At 43.4% G+C, this 19,912-nt stretch overlaps 1 protein-coding gene across 2 annotated transcripts in view; it reads left to right on the forward strand.

Annotated features, from left to right (window-relative positions):
- The window catches only part of LOC132471863 (glypican-5-like), a 121,707-nt gene that overhangs the window by 74,758 nt on the left and 27,037 nt on the right, over nt 1-19,912 (forward strand). For both annotated transcript variants that reach the window (XM_060071186.1, XM_060071187.1), the window contains one exon: nt 753-915. In XM_060071186.1, coding sequence (XP_059927169.1) covers nt 753-915 — 163 coding nt within the window. The remainder of the gene's footprint in view (nt 1-752; nt 916-19,912) is intronic.

A 19,912-nucleotide genomic window follows, 5' to 3' on the forward strand; every position in this document is an offset into this window, starting at 1 on the left:
AACATGCGTATGAAGCAGTACTCTCTTAAATCAGAAAATAGCTGAGCTTGACGGTTTTAAGCCCTGGCAGTCTTTTAAGCCCTGGCGGTCACATGATCTCTGGGGTCGGGTTGGATGCCCCCCCCCCCCCCGGGTCCTCCTGGCTTAGATTTAGCATTAGCCCTGACATATTTGGTCCTCAGCAGTGAAGCGCAACTGCGGCTAATAAGCATCAACACTTCTACCTTTCTAATCAACACAAAGCTCTCCCACTTGTTAAGTGAGCGACGTGCGGTGATTTTCAAATGAGCCAATTAGAGAAGGAAGTAAGAGAAGTTGTTCATGTTCATGTTACAACGTTGCTGGGATAACGATTGATCAACCTGACCATATCTAATGTACTTCATGATATTGAAGTGGTACCTACAAGCTGAAGGATTCTGGGATTCAACACTACTCTCAGCGGCCTAACTGTTAGGACTATCACTTCTTCTGTAACCCTGCATCCTTCTGGGAGTTGTCGAAGTAACCTTAGTAACCCTTAATTCCTTCTCTGTGTTGTCATGACGACATCATTAACCCATGCTTCCTTTCTGTGTTTTGATGACAAACGTCAAAAAACCTTGCACTCCTACAACCCCTGCACCCCTACATCTTTCTGTGTGTTGGTACACCAATATCAGTTCCTCTATAACCCATACCTCCTTCTCTATGTTGTCATTATGACGTGGATAACCCTTCCGTCTTTCTGTGTGATGTCATGGCTACCTCAGCTGCTGCAGGGGAAGTCCATCCCGCGTCTGGGCTCTCTGGACCACATCGAGACGGGGAGCGGGGACCGGGAAGGAAGGGCCAGCGGGGACTGTGACGACGAGGACGGATGCTCAGGGTCGGGCGGGGGCGAGGGATGGAGGACCTTCCCACGCATCGCCAAATGTAAGTCCCTCACCGCCAACGACGTTTAACCGACCACCCATTGGCCATCTGTTTTTTTCAACTACTGCTGGGCGACAGTAATGCAGTCATGGAAGGATGGATTCCACAAGGATTAAGCATGATGCAATCTGATTCGTCAGACTATGGCCGACTGATCATTGATCCTATACGATGTAGACGCTGTGTAAAGATACCGCTTTCAGGATGCGTAGCGCAGAATCAGGCATAGTGCTTCCGCTAAATGACCAATGCCTTTACAAACAAATGAACTTCACACAAAAGGACAACAGTGTGCATTTTTCATGTCAGCCTCTGCCATCTGACTTTATCTGAAAATAAAGGCTACTATTCGCCTAATATTTAAGAAATATCTCATGAGAGGGTGCGCTGTTATATTGAATATCAGCACGACTGTGATATGGTCGTAGGTACAAGGCCGCAGGCAGAGCTTTTATCCTTGATATAGTCTCTTTGATTATACACAGTTTTCACATCCGAACAGGGTAAAACCCCCACTGATGAAGACAATGTATACACGTTTGACTGATGACAAATTTAAAATACATTTGAATGATGCGTTTCAGTGTTTAGAACTAATGTAGCACCATTTAATATAGCAGAACAGGGAAAATGCTCCACCAAGTACAGACAAAATAATTTTCAACAGCGCTAATGCTATAACAAGACAGATGCTGTTGACACAGTTTGCATTTTACTTTTTTTTATACTCCTTAATGGTTTTGATATGATCTCAAACAACGTTTTTTGTCATGACATTGTGTATCCTTCTCGACTTACGGTCTAGAATGCGCTCTACTTAGAAAACAAACTGATTGGATAGTGCGACTGTCAAACAATAAGGACATTAATTGAAAGCAAAACATAACACAGCAAACAAATAGAAGACAGTCAAGGTCGAACCCCAACAAAACAATACCATTATACTTTCCTTATGGAAGCAAAGCAATGCTGGGGTTTTATGGAATATGATTTGTGACAATATTATTAAACCAAACCTTAAATAGCAAACAAAAATTAGAATTTGAGAAAGATTAAAACTAAACCCAAAAATAAAGTAAAAAGGTAAAACTTGCAACTTGCGAAGAAATTATTTATGTAATTCTACATTATATAGCCTTTTTTGTACAGTTCCCTCTGCTTTTTTTCTCACTGATCTGTCTCTTGCCATCACTGTCGCCCTTGCGGTTTCACTGCCATCTGCAAGAATCCATGTTTGGAGTTCTGACACAAACCTCTTGCGTGGGCGGGCTTTTTTGAGGGGCACGCCCATTGGCTAATGAGTTTTTGAGTGATAGCTCGGTGCCCCGGATATTGATCAGTGCACCAAGCGCAAATTTGGGTTCTTTGGGGATGGAAACACTAGGAGACACCAATATTTTTTCGCTTCAGTTAGCTTTATTCTCTCTCGAATTCTTAATTATGATTGATTGAATGGGACATTGATGGAATGTCCTGCTGTTACGCACACAGTTTTTCCCACACACAATTAAACTATTGACAACGACGTCATTGTTAAAGGGTATTTTTTCCCTCAGTCTAACCCAGTCTTCCCTTTGCCCAGCTTTCCTGATCTAATTTTCTCCCGAGATGACGTCAAATGACGAGTTTGACGTCATCTCTGGATACTTTGCTTGCCTGCTAGAAGGGCCGAGGACTACAAACCAATGGTTCCGCAAATTTGTGAGCCCACCAATAAGAAATGGAGGGGGGGCTCGCCTACGAGATTTCAACACAATGTCCGTCATGTTTCTTCACATAACCTCCAAACGGAAACAGCCGGGCGGTGCAGTGAGCGCAATGCACTGTGGTAGTTGGAGGATTTCTTACTTTTGAGCCAGAGAGACACTTCTGCCTTTTCTCATGCTAAGATGAACCGATTTCATTTTTTTTTTGCACATTTATAATACATAGTATTATTTACTTCAGATAACCTTCATATCTCAACCGGTGAAGTATCCCTTTAAGTCGACTAAATGTCATTCTATCGAAGATCGGAATTGTCGAAGATTCAAGATCACCCCTATACAGTAATCATATGCTATTTATTCCTAAAACGATCAACCGAAATTGTGGTTTCATGTGAAGATTCGTAAAATCATCTTCATGGGGCAGGAGGATGTCGTGGTAAGGGTGTCTGACTCCCAACCTAAGGTTTCCGGTCTCTGGCAAGCCGTTAAATGACCCATTAACTGAACTGCTTACTGACCCGTTAACTGGGGACATACGGCACACTAAAAACTTTTTTTAAGGTTCATATTCTGGAATCAACTTTTTATGTGGCACAATTTGGAGGCAAATGTTTCAGAGCGGACTGAGTGCTCACCGGCCATGCAGACTAAAGAGCGGCTGTTCGTCTCCGTCTGATGACATGTATAATCATAGTTATTACCCGTAATGGTTGCCATGGGAATATTGTTCCAATGAAAGCCCATTCCTGTAAAAGTTATTGTTCCCCCAAGCCTGAGTGAGCTCTAATGTGTCAAACTAGGCCGGCCCTCTTATTCATGATGTCGCCTCCTTGGTCGAAGGAGGCCTTCCCCTTCCTCCTTCCACTACTCATCTTTTTCTCAAACTCCCCCTTCTCCTCTTCCTCATCTCTTCCTCCTCTCTCAACTCCTATCTCTCGATCCTCCTCCTCCCGTTCCTCTCTTCCTCCCTCTCACCTTCTCCTCCTTCTCCTCACCTTCTCCTCCTTCTAATGATCTCTTCTTCTGTTTCCTCACCTCATTCTCCTCACATCCTCCTCCCTCCCGTCGCCTCCGTCCCCCTCCCACTTCTCACTTCCTCCTCCTTCTCCCTCTCTTCCTCCCTCTGTCTCCTCCATCCATCGCTCCCTTCCTTCCTCCCTCTATACCCCCTCATCTTCTGTCTCCCTCCCTCTGCTCACTCTGCCTTCCATCCCGCTCCCTCTCCTATCGCCCGCCTCTCCCCTTCTCCCTCCTCTCCTCTTTCCCACCTTCTCCATCCTTCCATCTCCCCCAGTGCTACGTCAGCCATGCTAACAGCCTGATTAATCACCTCCTTCACATTGCCCTCTGACGGTGTGGAGTATGGGGAGGAGGAGGAGAGGGAGAGGAGTTTGCGGAGGAGGAGAGGTCAGGGGGTCACCCAAACAAGGCGTTCCGTTCCAATAAATGCGTTCTCGGCAGCGTGTCACTCGCCCCCCCCCCCCCCCCCCCCCCCCCCCCCCCCCCTCTGGACAGTGTGTCATTTACCCGGAAGGGGGCAGGGGGTGATGTCATCCGTCACCCTGCTAGACGATGTTCCACAAGCGGTTATGTCTCATGTATCCCCACAGCCCTATCGGAACAGCTCCAGTACCCTAGCCTCCTGGGACCAGTCTGATCTGAAGTTCACATTCTGTTTCTCGGTGCAGATCGGTCTGGCTGTGACCTTGTTCATATCCCTTTCAAAAACATTCTAAAATGCTAGGAACAATCAGCGCTCAGGGTATGGAGTTTCAGTTCATGATAGACAAGAGCAGGGCACATCAAATAAAATACAATGGCGGAGCCAAGGGACAGGGTAGCAATCACAACTGTTTAAATCCGAAATAGACCGAATAACAATTTAAACCAATGAACAGAAGGCTCTCTCAGGTTGAAACATGTTTTGCTTAGCTTTCAACCTGATTCGTCCAGAGTGAAGGCAGCAGGAGCATCACTCTGATTGGCTGGAGTTTTTGCGAACAACGGCCGTGGCCATGTTTGAAATCAATTGCTAGCCAAGGCTAGACTGATGCATGTAATCATACCATTATCAACATGGTAGTTTAAATGGTACTATATGTTTATTTAATATTTCTATATTTGTTTAGTCCCCCGTGGAATCTGCTTACGTTCTCATGGGTCACTCAGACCCCTGGTTGGGCCTCAATGGACTAGACTGTAGAAAGAGGTCAACCCGTGTTATTACATCAGAGAAGATTCTCCACTCTCCCCTCCATCTCTTCCAGTGACATAAGAGCCCTGTCTGCAAGGGTCCGGCTGGGTCACACCATCCGTGTTTTCCTGGACCTGAACACATGCCCTTTCAACTCCCATCCAACCCACCTCTCTGACCCACGCTGTCTTGCCTGTTGACAGGCAGGCGGGTGGAAGGGAGGGCGAGGAGGGGGCTCGGAGATGAGTGATGTTGCTAGCTAGCTGTGGCTGGCACAAGCTGCAGATAAAGGACCTGTCCAGAGAGCCAGGGACCTGTCCCCATAGCTCTGACCATGGAGGGTTGAGGAACAAAGTGGCTTTTAGCATAGTGGCAATAGTTATCTACCTCTAAATACCTTGAAATACTCAGGAAACACCCTGTTGAAGGGCAACACGGGAACGTTTGACTTGATGCTTATGTCATTTTGGTGTATTTTTGAGTATATGTGTGCCAAACAGTTTGTGTAATGTGCATACATAGCAGTGTGTGCATATGAGCTTGTCTTTGTGTGTGTGTGTGTGTGTGTGTGTGTGTGTGTGTGTGCGTGTGCGTTTGCGTTTGCGTTTACATATTTACATAGTGGGTATGTGCATTTGAGCTTGCCTTAGTGTTTGCCTTTTTGAGTGCATTTATTTTTGGTTGATTATGTGTGTATAAGTGTGTGTAAATGTGTTTGCTCTGCATGCATATGACTGCATATGTTTACATATGTTTACAGAGAGTAGGCAGGGAAATAGAATGCTGATTGGGCGTGGAGTTGAGTGTTTTGTTTTGGTGCCTTCACATCGCCTGGCAGTAGCAGCACTAGAGATGCTTTGTACGCTGGCTGTGACCTTCCACTGTGTTATGACGTACACAGTTATGAAATCTATTCTATCAGTATCAAGGTAGAAGTATCACATATATCTATGCATTAAAGAACCCAAATTACGTGCTAACATTAAAGGGGGCATATTATACCACCAGGTGTGCCTATAGCCTTACAAGCCGTTTTCGAAAATCTGCCCCATATTACATCACTGCTGGGCGTGTCCACCTAGATCTGTGCTGCATAGATGAGCAAGGTTTACTTCAGTCCACTGGGTAGGCTGGTAGACTGATCTATCCAGCACAGATCTAGGTGGACAGGCCCAATAGTGATGTCATATGGGGCAGATTTTCGAAACGGCTTTAAGGCTAATCACACTCACACCTGGTGGTATAATATGTCCCCTTTAAACAATTCTCTCTTAGTTCAATGCTTGTATGTTCGTAGTTTTGTTGCAAAGAGCTGGAGAGAGAGAGAGAGAGAGAGAGAGAGAGAGAGAGAGAGAGAGAGAGAGAGAGAGGAGAGAGAGAGAGAGAGAGAGAGAGAGAGAGAGAGAGAGAGAGAGAGAGAGAGAGAGAGAGAGAGAGAGAGAGAGAGAGAGAGAGTCCATATCATGGGTGGTGAATATCAGGATCATCCACCCCTAGCGACCGTCGGCCCTTAGCGACCGCCTCCTGCTACGCTCCAGCTGGTGTGTTTGGTCGCCGCAGATGCCATTGTCTAGGATGGCTGTATTTGTCAAACCCTCGCAGTTAAACTTTGAACTCCTGCGGTGTAGAACGCCCATTTTTGCAACACCATTTCCGGTGAGTATCATAATAAGTATAATTATCAGGATAATAAAATATAATTACGGTGGTTAAAATAACGATCCTGAAAGGCTGTCCTTCTGAAGGTTGTTGGTGAGAAGCTTGATGTGGATAACCATGTTAAAGACCACCACCATAGCTTCTCTGCTGCCTTCTGAAAACATAAACCCCACCCGTAAACCAACAGGATGCAAGCCTGTTCATCACTAAGCTGTTTACCACATTACAGCAAATCAATGGTTTACGATTTACTACTATTTAGTCATGTAGTACACACTTTTATTCAAAGCAGCTTACACATTGAACTGTTAAGATACATGTCATTAAGGAGCAGGCGGAGGTTAGGGCACCTTGCTTAGGGATGCCTACAGGTAGGCCATGGTAATTGGGTTAGGGTTAGTCCAACTCCCAAACCATCAATGGACTGCCCTGCTGTTTGATGATGAACAAGACTCACGAGGACAAGCATGTGCTCTCTAGGGTGTGTTTTGCAACAACAAACTCTGGAAGATAATCATATGCTCTAGAAGGTGTGCTTTATCACAACCTTCTCACACGGAGAATCATGATGTGCTAGAAGGTGTGCTTTAAAACAACATACTCTAAAGAGAAGAATTTGCTCTAGAGCAGCGTTACTCATTGCGCGGCTCACGAGTCACATGCGGCTCGTCAAGCTATAATTGGTGGCTCGCATGGTAGCTTCCTATGTGGTAACACAGCCAATACATTTTTTCAAATGTGCTTCATAAACGTACAACATTGCACTACAAAAACGCAAACATCTGAATTATACTTGTCCCTTCACCCAAATAATGAAGGAGAAATTAAAAGTATTAAGCCTTAATGGTGATCCCTAAAGGGGGAATTGTCAACCTGTCAAACCTGGCAACGCAGCCCGCAAGCGTGTGGCATTGTTTACAACACGTGACCGCTCAAAATTTAAAGGTGGGCTACGTAAGCTCCGCTAGCTCCGCACGCTCCGCTTGCCAGCTGAAATACGAAATGGACCGGTTTTTAATAAAAAAGGGACAGAAAAGACCAAAAACCAGACGAACAGACAGTGTTGCTAGTGGAGTGGATGAGGGAAATAAGTCTGAGGACAAAAATCAGCAGGAAGACATCGGAGAGGGGACGGGCAGAGAAACGGCAGGTGTAATTAAAAAACGAAAAATAAGAAGCATACAAGATGAGCACAGAAAATTTCAAGAGAAGTGGACGGACGAATTCCTGTTTGTTTTGCACGGTATGAACCCTCTATGTTTGATTTGCAAACAAACCAGTGCCGGTTTCAAACGAAGCAATCTGGAGCGCCATTTCAAAACGGCGCATCCCGGCACATGTCTCTTTGTCCTCTCTTTCGCTGACCAGTCCTGGGAATAACATAATTGTATTACTCCCCTCATCCCCTTAAGTCTGGGACGTAACACCAATTTATATGAAGAAATGCACATTTGCAAAGGTGACTTAGCATGTTGTCATAAAAGTGGCTCTCCTTTTGATTTTGCAATGCCAATGTGGCTCTTGTCAAAAAAATAGTGAGGATCACTGCTCTAGAGGGTTTGCCTTGCTCTAGGGGAGATGGGAGAATAAGAGAGCATATAGATTGAAAGAAAAGAAGAAAGAGACACAAATCAATTTCTAAGCAGTAAGCACAACAATTGCAGCCCCCTCTGGTGAAACTCATTAATTAGCAGCGTCTCTCGAGGTGATCACTTGACAAGATTGCCACTCCTTCATCACACTGCGCTGCACTGCACTCACCTGACGTAGGCAGATAACGTCGGCAATATGCAGCTTGACGACAGCAGAACAATGACATGTTGATCTGGCGGCAAAAGCTAGCAAACCCTATTATTAGTCAACCCCTCGTTGTGTGGTCCTCTTCTTCTGTCGTGTATATGAGAGAGAGAGAGAGAGAGAGAGAGAGAGAGAGAGAGTGGGAGAGAGAGTGGGAGAGAGAGTGGGAGAGAGAGTGGGAGAGAGAGAGGGAGAGAGAGAGAGAGAGAGAGAGAGAGAGAGCGAGAGCGCGCGCTGTAAAAGGCCTGTTACCCCTGTTAGCTCCTCTAGTCTTCTCTAATGGCCCCTGGTCCACTGCCGTGTAGACTATCGTTATCTTTGCCGCGATTTGTCATACTTTTTCCATATACCTCTAGCTAGTTTCCTTTCCCCCGGTAGCCACAAGATAGGAGCCACCAGTAGAGATGCCGCCTAGGGATGGGGGGGGGGGGGGGGGGGGGATAACTGAAGACAAGCCGCACGTTGTGCCTTTGTCTCCTCAGGTGAACGTGCATTGCTGTCCTCAGGGGACATTTTGTCAAATTACAAAATGTTTGGGGTTTCGAAAAAATAGGCGAGGTATTTGTCTGTTAAGTTTCCCCTCAAACACGGAATTTGCTTCTCACAACCTCGCCGAACTTCCTTTCCGCATGAAGTGTGCTGACCGCTGAAACGCGGCCATCGCATGGATGAATGCATCGCTATCAACATGGCTGTCGTAACATGCTGTCTATTAGCAACAGATGGGATGAGTCATCTGCTCAAGGCGCGAGCGGCGGTGCTTAAAGTGTGGAGTGGCTCATTTCACAACGCTTTCTGTGCTGTAGAGAGCGAGGGTTTGGACAGGTCAAGGTGCTAACAGTGTTGAAGTGAACCAAGAGGCCAGACTGAAGCATGGTGGAATACATCCATTAAAGGATGCATTATAAAGAGATGCTTCTGTAGAGGTCGGGTCGATCTCCACATGTCTTCTGAGTTATTAAACGTGACCCCGACACGTCTCGTACTTGGGACTACACGTTTGATTTTAACAGATAGCACTGAACACACTTACACTCTGGACACTGAACACAGGTCTCTGGAGCACATGAGGCAGAGTTGTAAGGATTTAACGGTATTGGGTAAGAGATTACAGTTTCAAAAGCAACTCCAAAGTTATTTTAGAGACTAAGTCATGATGTTGTGAGGTCGCTGAACCTCACACACCTCACCACACGTATAAATTGTATATGTGTCAGTAACTAAGGGAACTCAGAAACAAATCACAGAATAACCCATTGAAAAGCAATCAATACATTCCTTTCTTGGGTCATCGTCACATTTTAACCCTTGTATCTTCTTAGAGATGAGTTGTGGAATTATTGCTAAGAGATGAATCGTTGAATTATTGGTTTGATTCTAGTGGATTTCGTTATACATGAGGTTTGCTTGACTGTCCCCCACAAACAAAGAAACACACCATCATTATTCTCTATGGGAAGCAGGAAGGATTATCAAAGTACTATATTTAAGCATTAGGAACATATCATTACGGTACAGGTATGGTTGAGGTGGCCTCTTACTCTAGAATGCCTTAAGGTAAGGCTGTGGACATTGGGGTTCTGACACTGAACCATTCAGCTGGTGGTCAAACACCCTCACAACTAGACCCATGTGACTCATCGCTAGAATTCTTTCTCAGTGAAGAAAGTAACCTACATAATTTGTACAGTGAATATGTACTGTGAATAAAGACTGTATATGGACTGTGATATTGAGCTCACCCCTTTTACTGCATCACAGATTCTAATTATGACCTAGCAGGACCGTCCTGGACAATATTTTGCATAGTCTAATGGGATTCATCAGGCCAGAACCATTGTCGACTGATGAGTGATTTAAATGCAATACATTTTTTCATAAATTCAGCTTATTTTGTGACTTTTGTCCATGCATGTCATCTGCATTTAATTTCACAGAAAATATTGGCAACTATTAGCCTAGTTTTCAACAATATAGAAAAATATAATATACCGTTATACATTTAATAGATCTATGTAAGCAAACGGGGGCCTGTCTCGTGAAGCCTGAGAGCTCTGTCTGATTGTGCACGGTATTCACGCATCATGACAGACCTGCAACTATAAAGAGACTGTACAAGCATTTGACTGAAAACAAATAAAAAATACATGTGAAAGATGCGTTTCAGCGTCTAGAACAAATGGAAGAACAGCGAATATGCACGACCGAAGGAGAGAATAATTTTGTTCAGCGCGGGGGTATGATATGACAGCTGCTGTTGACACGGTTTGCATTTGAATATCTTTGGATCGTATTTAAATGTTTCGTAATGCTGCCAAAACGTAGACATTTATTTTCCTGACATTTGGTATCTTTCTAGACTTACGGTCTAGACAGTGCGCTAATTTGAAGAGAAAATGATTGGATAGTGCCCCTGCCATTACAGAAAAGGAGTAAAAAACAAATAATAAGGGCATTTATTGAAAAAGTCACTGAGTCAGTCCCCCACCCAGCAATGTTGTGGTATCACTAATTTAGCACCCCGATTCTCACAATGGTATTTCTTACTGTTACTTACTGTTACTTACTTTTCCCAAAATGTATTCTATTGAATTGGCTCAAATCGTCAAAGATTCAAGGTAATTCTTTATTTCTAGTTATGTCTACAGTCTACTGGATGACTCAATGAAGATGAGTCAGGCTTTTTACTGTTATATCTCTCCTGTCTTGAAACAACTTGAATATCTTTTCGATTTTCTTCCCGCAGGTTTTCCACATCTTATAATCTTTCAACTTAATCTTAAATAGGTTTGGCTTGAACACATATGAATGTATTGGTTTTGATCCTTGTGGTATATTGATGATATTTTAATTTGAAACCAAGAGCAATAAATAATCAACAGGGTGTTGAAGGTTATCGCCGACAAAACTTCTTCTTAAGCTCAAATGTGAAAGGAATCATCATCATCAATCAACAAAGCGTACCCAAACCTGGCCTAGGGGAATTTTGTGTGCGTGTGCGTGTGCGTGCGCGCGCGCGTGTGCGTTAGAGTGTATATACTCTGCTCACCGGCTATGGTGTCATCATTACAACATAGAGAGTTTATTCTTCCTTCCAGACATCAGTCTCTCTGGTATCCTGGGCCTTACGCCTCCAGTATTTAATGTTTAAAGAACAACCACAGCTTTCACCCTAGCTTTATACATTCCAAGCATGCACTGAAGATCCTGTTTTGAATCGTGTTGACGTCTGATCCTGTTACTCCTCCAGCACTACAGAATCAGGGTGATTCAGTACCCCACAACTGCTTATTCCTCTGGTAAAGAAGCATTGGGTCTCATTCATGTGTACTCATCTAAGGAAGGAAGGAAGGAAGGAAGGAAGGCATAGGCTAGTAAGCCAATGAGGTATACATACTTAACATCAATCATCGGCAGGTGGATGATTGCATTTAAACATACAAAAATAGATGTTGCCATACAATAACTAAAAGAAATGTGTACTATGATGACGTTACGCAACATATATGGCAACATACTGCGTCACCAAAGTCCTCCCCGTGTTCAGCAGTGTTTTCAGGTGTCCGACACCGGCTTGAAGTGGCTTATACCCACTTAAACCCTCGCTGGTAGGAACTGGAAACAGCGGGCGCCCCTTGATGCGCTAAACGTGGACGTGCACAACAAACATCTCTTTAAAGCCAGAGTATAACACCGTGCTTTTTTACCTTTTCATCAAACTCCAGCTCCTAGGTGACAGGCGTTGGTTTGAACGCCATCTTTGCCCGGTTCTCCGACGTCATTATCTAACAACAGCACATTTTCAGTTTCAAATCATGTTCTTGAATGCCTTGCATATTCTACCCTGCCTCTTAATGAGCTGCCGCGTGCAGAAAGGCACGTATGGTGAGTAATGGAGCGTGAAAAGGCCAAGCATATATCGCTCTAAGGATTGTTTTAATAATCAGTCCTAATGTCACAGCCACCTCTACCCTCCACACTGCAGTCAGTATATCAATAACGCACACATGCAAGAAGACTAGCCATTAGCTCCGGGCCTTTCCATCTGCAGGCTGGTTAGGCATCCTAAAGAGAGAAATCAAGACAGTCCTCCTGGTAGGGGGGTGGGGGGGAGGAGAGAGAGAGAGAGGGGGAGAGGGGGGGAGAGAGAGAGAAATTGAACGAGGATGCCGACCCTCGCCAATGACAATCCCCAACAGTCAAAGCACACTCACCTCCCGCTGGCTAACACAGTGAAGAGGTGAGGAGTGAAGCTAGCCAATCAGCCCAGGTGATAGCTGGGTTGGTGAATTGCCTGGACAACATGGTTGGCGGCCCGGCTATCGCAACGAATTCCATGGAATCTTTATTGACCACAGCGGGTAGGTATAATGCATTGTATCCGAAAAAGAGTTACAGTTGGATCACCAGGTTCTTGTGCCCATGCGTGAATAGGAGAACTTGTTGTGGCAGGTTGGTCTGATATAGAGAAGGCAGATGGTCTTGTCTGAACATCTCAACACCTTTATTTAGCTAGTTTCTCCATGTCCCCAACATAATGATCCCAGCCCGGAGATATGCACTTCTCTGACGTCGTCCTTTGTTGGGTTGAAGATCCTGCAAGACACACACACACACAGAAACAAACACACAGAAACAAACGTGCACGCAACCACACACGCAACCACACACACACACACACACACACACACACACACACACACACACACACACACACACACACACACACACACACACACACACACACACACACACACACACACACACACACACACACACACACACACTGTGATCGTTAGTCCCAGCACCTCCATTGGATGGCCCAGCAGGAGTCTGTGTTTTAGCAGACAGAATAAAGTAGCCAGCCACCAGACAGTGTGAGGCAACACTTTCTCTTTCTCTCTCTCTCTCTCTCTCTCTCTCTCTCTCGCTCTCTCTCTCTCGCTCTTTCTCAGTATTTATCGCTCTGTCTCTCTCTTAATCTCTCTTTCTCTCACTATCTTGTTCCCTCTATAAATCTCTCTCTTTCACACCCAGAGCACAGAGTGATAAACAAACACATGCTTTAATAAAAACCAAATAGAAAGACAGACTCACTTTCCACATATTTCTCTGAGTTTGATCCCCAGTGTCTGCAGCCTAACTTTTGGCATTGTTAAGGACGATGTCGATTGTTTTATGGCCAGGTCGTGACTGTTGGTCGTGACTGTTGGCCGTGACTGTTGGCCGTGACTGTTGGCCGGTCTGTTGAATGCATTGAGATTGGTTGAAAATGCCTTCAGATTATTCAAGTGTCAATAGTGAATAGTGTATATAAATCAAATATATTATTTTCAGAATTTATTATGAAAAGCAAACTGACTTATATGATGATGGTTGAATTTATTTAAAAGTTCTGGTTTCTTTTTAAATTAGAATTTTTTTAACTGAAAGCATGCTAGTATAACTCCCAATTCAGCTGTTTAGTAGGAAACAGTATTACTACTATTAGTACAAATACTACCAAAGAATATTACTCCTGTCATTTTGAATGCTTAGTTGATATATATTACTGTATAAAAAAGTTTGAGTGACGACTTCCATGTTTGTAATGAGTCACTGCATCAAAAAACACACACGCTTCCCCTATTTTGTCCATCATACAGCAATGGCTGTTGAAAAGACAGGAAGAGCCCAGGAAGAGCCCTCTCCCTGACCCCCATGCTAGGGGTCAGGGAGAGGGCCAATCAATGGTGGAAGCGATGAAGGCTCGATGGTAATGGTCTAAATGGCTTGACCAGGTTCATCGATAATGATCCATCATGCAGGAAAACACTGATATCAGCAAATTATATATTTATGTTTTCATTCTACCAATGGTTACCACAGTGGCAGATTTAAGATTAGGGTCGAATTTTTAGGTTTAATATTTATTGCTCGGTAGTTCATGCTGGCGACAGCAGTCTGTATAATTACAGAGAGGACTTTTATTTTGGAGGGCCGCCCATTACATGTCCTAACCTTAATTCAATGGAAACCCTCCAGCCAATCAGAAGCCGATATGTTAGATATCCCTGGTTTAAAGCCGTCAAGTGGCATGTAAAGGCTGTAGAAGGTAATATGTGGTTTACAGCGATGGGGCCATTGAGCGTCCCAGTCCAAGTGAGTCATGGTGTCCAGGCCGACGCCGCGCACTGGAAGGGGGGGAGGCACAGTTGTGTCTATTTTAATTGACAGGAATTTATTTGTATGCCCCTTTTTAGCTGCTATTTAAAACAATGAGGGATTTAGGAAGGGCCTATTGTAGGGACTTTAAGAAGGGCCTATTGTAGGGACTCTAAGAAGGGCCTATTGTAGGGACTTTAAGAAGGGCCTATTGTAGGGACTCTAAGAAGGGCCTATTGTAGGGACTTTAAGAAGGGCCTATTGTAGGGACTCTAATGCCGCTTTTCCACCGCACATGTAGCTCGACTCGACACGACTCGACACGACACGACTCGACACGGTAGCAGCACGGGTGCTTTTCCACCGCAAATAGTACCTCCTGGACGTGGGCGGGGTCGGCTGCGCGAAAGGGCCGTGACGTATTTGTGTACGCGACGCAAACAACACATACGCAACCCACACATGGACAGAACCCACATAACAACAATGGAGGACATCGATCGCATTACTATTATTAGCTGGCATGTTGAAGAAGTTGGAGAAGTGGAACATGTTGGCTGCGGCGCTGCTATGGATGTTACCAGCATGGTTGCCATGTCGCTCTCGTGACTTCGTCACACTCTCTGGCCAATCAGTCGCCGGCCGTCTGCCGACGTCACCTTTTAGCATCGGCTCAGCTCGCTTGGAACCTAGAGCGAGTAGGTACTAGAAAAAGCAGCCACTTCAGGTACCAGATACCATGGTACCGCGGTGGAAACGCAAAAAATGCGAGCTGAGTCGAGTCGTGTCGAGTCGTGTCGAGCTGGTACCATGCAGTGGAAAAGCGGCATAAGAAGGGCCTTTATTGGTAGTTGGTGCATCAAATTAGCGATTTGGTTTGGCCGAAGAAATGAACTAAATGATAAATCATAACTATAGCATTTGAGTGGGCAACTATTAAGAGGGAACAGCGGGAAAAAACGGGGAAGGGAAGGAGAGGAGGGAAGGAGAGAAGGGAAGGAGAGAAGTGTAGGAGAGAAGGGAAGGAGAGAAGGGAAGGCTTTTCCTTCTGAGAGAGAACGTTGATTTAACTCTTGATTTATTGAACAGTGGATGCAAACTTTATGCTAGCCATGCTACTGCTTATGCATATTATACTTATGCTGCTCATTTACAAGGCAGGTGGGATAGGGGTGGTTAGGGTGTTTTACTCCTTCAATATACTTTGAGTTCCATCTCCAAGCCCACAGTCTACTGATTTTAAGTAGACTGTAGCAGGATGCCCTAAGCCCCTATCCGACCCTTAATTCAGTATTTAGAACCCTTCACCGGTAGTTACTTTGGATCAAATGGTCTGCCAAATGACTTAATAGTTATGAGTAAATATTACTACAGTAGGATCATAATTGTTTCATTAAGTATCCATACTAATTCATTATATTACATCACAATGGAATGTTAGGCTCATATAAAAAACATTTGATCATGCAATTATTCTTAAATCGTTTACATTGTAATATTCTATCGAATCATAAATGATATACACTGTGTTACACTGTCCAGTCCTCTCTCTTGTGACATCTTAATATAGTGCTATTTTATATTACCGTGTCATTACCTTGCATGACAAACGTAAAACAACAGCTCTTCAAACACCAAAATGTTGACAATTTCAACCCAAAACAAAGGGTTTGAAAACACAAGCTTGTTCCTCTCTTTCTTTCTTTCTTTCCTTCTTTCATTCTTTTTCTTTCTCAATTCAAGTCAATTTGCTGTATTGGAATGCAAAAAATAGATTACAATATGGTTATATTGTCTCTCTCTTCTGTCAATTTTCCTTCTCTCTTTGCAGACTGGCACCTCACCCCTCTGAGCTCATCACCCTGCAAAGGGAAACTGAAATAATATAAGATATACAAAAACACATACTCACACACACACACACACACACACACACACACACACACACACACACACACACACACACACACACACACACACACTCTTGGGGACAGAACATAACGCAAAGTAAATATGTCAGATTAAATCAAGAATAAAGTTTTAGTTTTTCTTCTAAAACTATGTAGGACACGCATACACATACGTCAGCTCACTTCTCTTCTAAGCAGCTGCCAGTATAGGTGGATGCGTAGAGCATGTACACAATACTGTGCAGAATGCAATTAGAACAGCTTGTACACTAATCAAGTACATCTCTGTTTGTCGTCCCACCCGGGCCTTGCCTGTGGCGTTCTGTTGAATGTTCAACAAACTAGCTGATGTCTCAATAATGGCGGTGATCTGTGGGTACCATAGACGGAACGGCGTGGTGGGGCTGGGCCAACAGCACTTGCAGGTTTCTGGGGCTTTTTTAATTAGTCATTGCAAAGCAATGCTGGCACCTCGCTCAATGGCTCGGATAGAATTTGAATATAAATACCAATTCAGGGCTGTGTGTTTAATGCTGCACAATACAATCACACTCACTGTGTGCCTGATGGAAACGTACAGGGTTGGCGCAGAACAGGGGTGCTCAAAGTTGTTGGTAGAATTAAACAAAATGTTATCTCACCAGTGATATAATCAATACATATTACAAAGAATTTGGAAAATGCAAAAGTTAAAATAACCGTTATTCGTAATTTATCAAGTTTCATACAACTGATTGTTCGAACCGATTATGTACTTCTACTCATTCTATTTTTTAGGGAAAAATCACATACCTCTAGGTGCAACCAAACTCAAGAGATGTTTTATAGCAATGAAAATTTGGTCTGATGGCCGGGTACCATAGTAATTCTGGCCACACTTTGTGCTCCTTCTAGCTTACACGGTCTCCACATTTTCCACCCTCTAAACAGCATTCAGACAAATGGAGGACACAGCACATTTGGACATCTAGATACGCTCTGAACACTTTACAGCATTTCTTTAATCAGCGTCTCGTATAAACACACACACACTGACCCACCCCAGTGGGGTCGGACTGCAGTCTGTGGTGATCGTTGGCGAAGCAGCCCGCTCCAACATTACGTCGTAACACTAGCCCATCTATTTATTACTCTCGTCTCTCTCTCGCTCTCTCTCTCTCTCTCTCTCTCTCTCTCTCTCTCTCTCTCTCTCTCTCTCTCTCTCTCTCTCGCATAATTATTGAAGCAAGCAGTTTGCCAGAAAACCATCTTCATCTCCTTGGCCACTTGAAGGAGCTGACGAGAACGGCTTCCATTTCAAGCTTAAATTCACATTTCCATTTAACGGGCTGCGCCGCTCCAATAGCTGCACAGTAAAAAAGGCAAACTTGCCTACATTTGCCATAATTAGCACTCACGAGAGCATTTAAGCAATGCTATGTCTTTACTTCATTCAATTAACTTTCAACATGTGCCTAATAACCAGAGACACGTAACATATTTAAAGGGTAGCAGCTGTTTTCATGAAACAAAAAAAGAAACACTAATCTACATGAATTCACCTCTGCCCAAGAGAGGTGAGGAAAAATAAGAAAAAAAGAGTAAAAGGAAAGCTTGTGTTTTCTGTTCACTGGAATGTGAAGCATAATGTGTCCCTGCAATGCCTTAATGCCTCCTGCTTGATATGCTGGATAATTATTATAATCACCTGTTCCTAAGTAATTCCTCAATTGTAAAATGCATGTGTTGGGACTGTGTTGGGGCTAAAACCAACAGGGGCATGCAACAGGAAAATTACTTGCTTTGGTTATTTGAATATGTATTGTTTTATGATTCCTCTTAATATTAAATCAAGGAGTATCTTCCAATAAACCGTTATATCTTCTCATGAACCCCCCAAAAAAACTGCTTATTATCATTGGAATCAGAAGTACATTTTTATATAATAACATAACATTCCCTTTACAAAGTGGTGTTTGAAAATTAGCTCTGGGGGTTTTCTGAAAACTAAAAGGAAGCAGATATTATTCCAAATCATTATTTGCGAGATGATTAATTTTCGCTGAATGACAAACAGGTTTCTAGCTTCTCATATTTGACTAAACTGAAGCTTGTGAGCAGATGTGGGGCGTTTCTAGGATTTAACGGTCCCATGGCATGCTACTTTACGGATGCTTTAATGTAGAAACTCAGGAAGAAAATGTTATTATAATTATTTTTTATATACAAGCTCTAGTTTGCTGCTATTTTATGAACACCATATTATTATTGAACTTATTTTCATTTAATTGTTCTAAGTGTAAAAGCATTTGCTTACTTTGAAGATTAATTATGAATTGTGATGTTAAATTAATGAATAGGCTCTAGTTCACTCGTGAACTAGAGCAACATTTTTTTCCGAGAGGGCATTACTGATTTAGATCAAAGTAACGAAGGGCCACACATTGAGCAATTTAATTGAAATATAATTTGTTAGACATGACGTCTTACAATAGGCTACTATTGTTGATGTTACCGATGTTACCGGTTTTACCGGTCGTGGGAATAAAGGGTTTAATAACAAATGTATTGAGCACATATTTCAATGTTAAAACGAATGCAAAATAAAAAAAAAACTCCACCTACCAAACTCTACCTACCAAAAGGTCGGATAAAATGTTGGTAATTTAATAAACATGAATAAAACCTTGAGCAGGGTTGTTTACTTCTATGGCAATCCGTGACCCACCATTGCGTCTGTGTGATTTTTCTTCGGTTGAGAAGCACCCCTGTGGTTCAATTTCAACAAAACTTTGCCTAATGTTCAAACCACCTTAATTTTAGGCTTTTGTCATACTATGGAGGCCGGGTTTCTTCAGAAGCTCTTAGGATACATTGAAGTTCTGCCGTGATCGAGTTTGACTCAGACCGACTAGTGGAATGGAAAATCACTGGCCTCCACACTGCGATTCAACGGGATATTGTAGTTTTTGCTTTTTGTGTTATTAAATAATAAATTTGTTCCATGAATTGAACAGCTTTAGAAAAAAGGTTCCCACGCGAAGCTGTAGCAGTGTGCTCCCTGCTGGCGCCGATTCACAGAGGGTAAGATAGGCACTGTGAATTTCCTCCCTTTCTACCATAGTGTGTTCAGAAGAACATCCAACGTTGAAAAAATGTTATATAGCATCACATACTCACTAGAGTCATTCGCCTTGACGTTCATTAACATAATACGTTTCTTTGGAGGGTGGCTCTGTCCTCCCTTGAGGCGGTTGCGGGCCGGATTAAGGTGATCCACTGTCTGGTTCCGGCCCTGAGCCAGTGTTTCGGCCAAGTGTGTTGTATATGTTAGAATTTTTTAGTAGTATTTATTAGAAGCAGAATACTTCTCAAATCATTAAACATTTATTGACAATAATTGATTAGAATATTACATTTTCTTTCTTTCTTTCTTTCGCACATACGCACACACAATTTTCATCTACAGATGGTGCTGTGTAGAGCAGTAGTTTGCGTAGTATGAAGTAGATTTGCTTCTTGAATGACACAAAGAGAACCCAAAACATACTTGCCTCTTTGATCAACGATATCACATAATTTTCAAGGGCTTTACTGCACGAATA

This window comes from Gadus macrocephalus, chromosome 14 (assembly GCF_031168955.1).
Source record: "Gadus macrocephalus chromosome 14, ASM3116895v1".
NCBI classification, from domain to species: domain Eukaryota; kingdom Metazoa; phylum Chordata; class Actinopteri; order Gadiformes; family Gadidae; genus Gadus; species Gadus macrocephalus.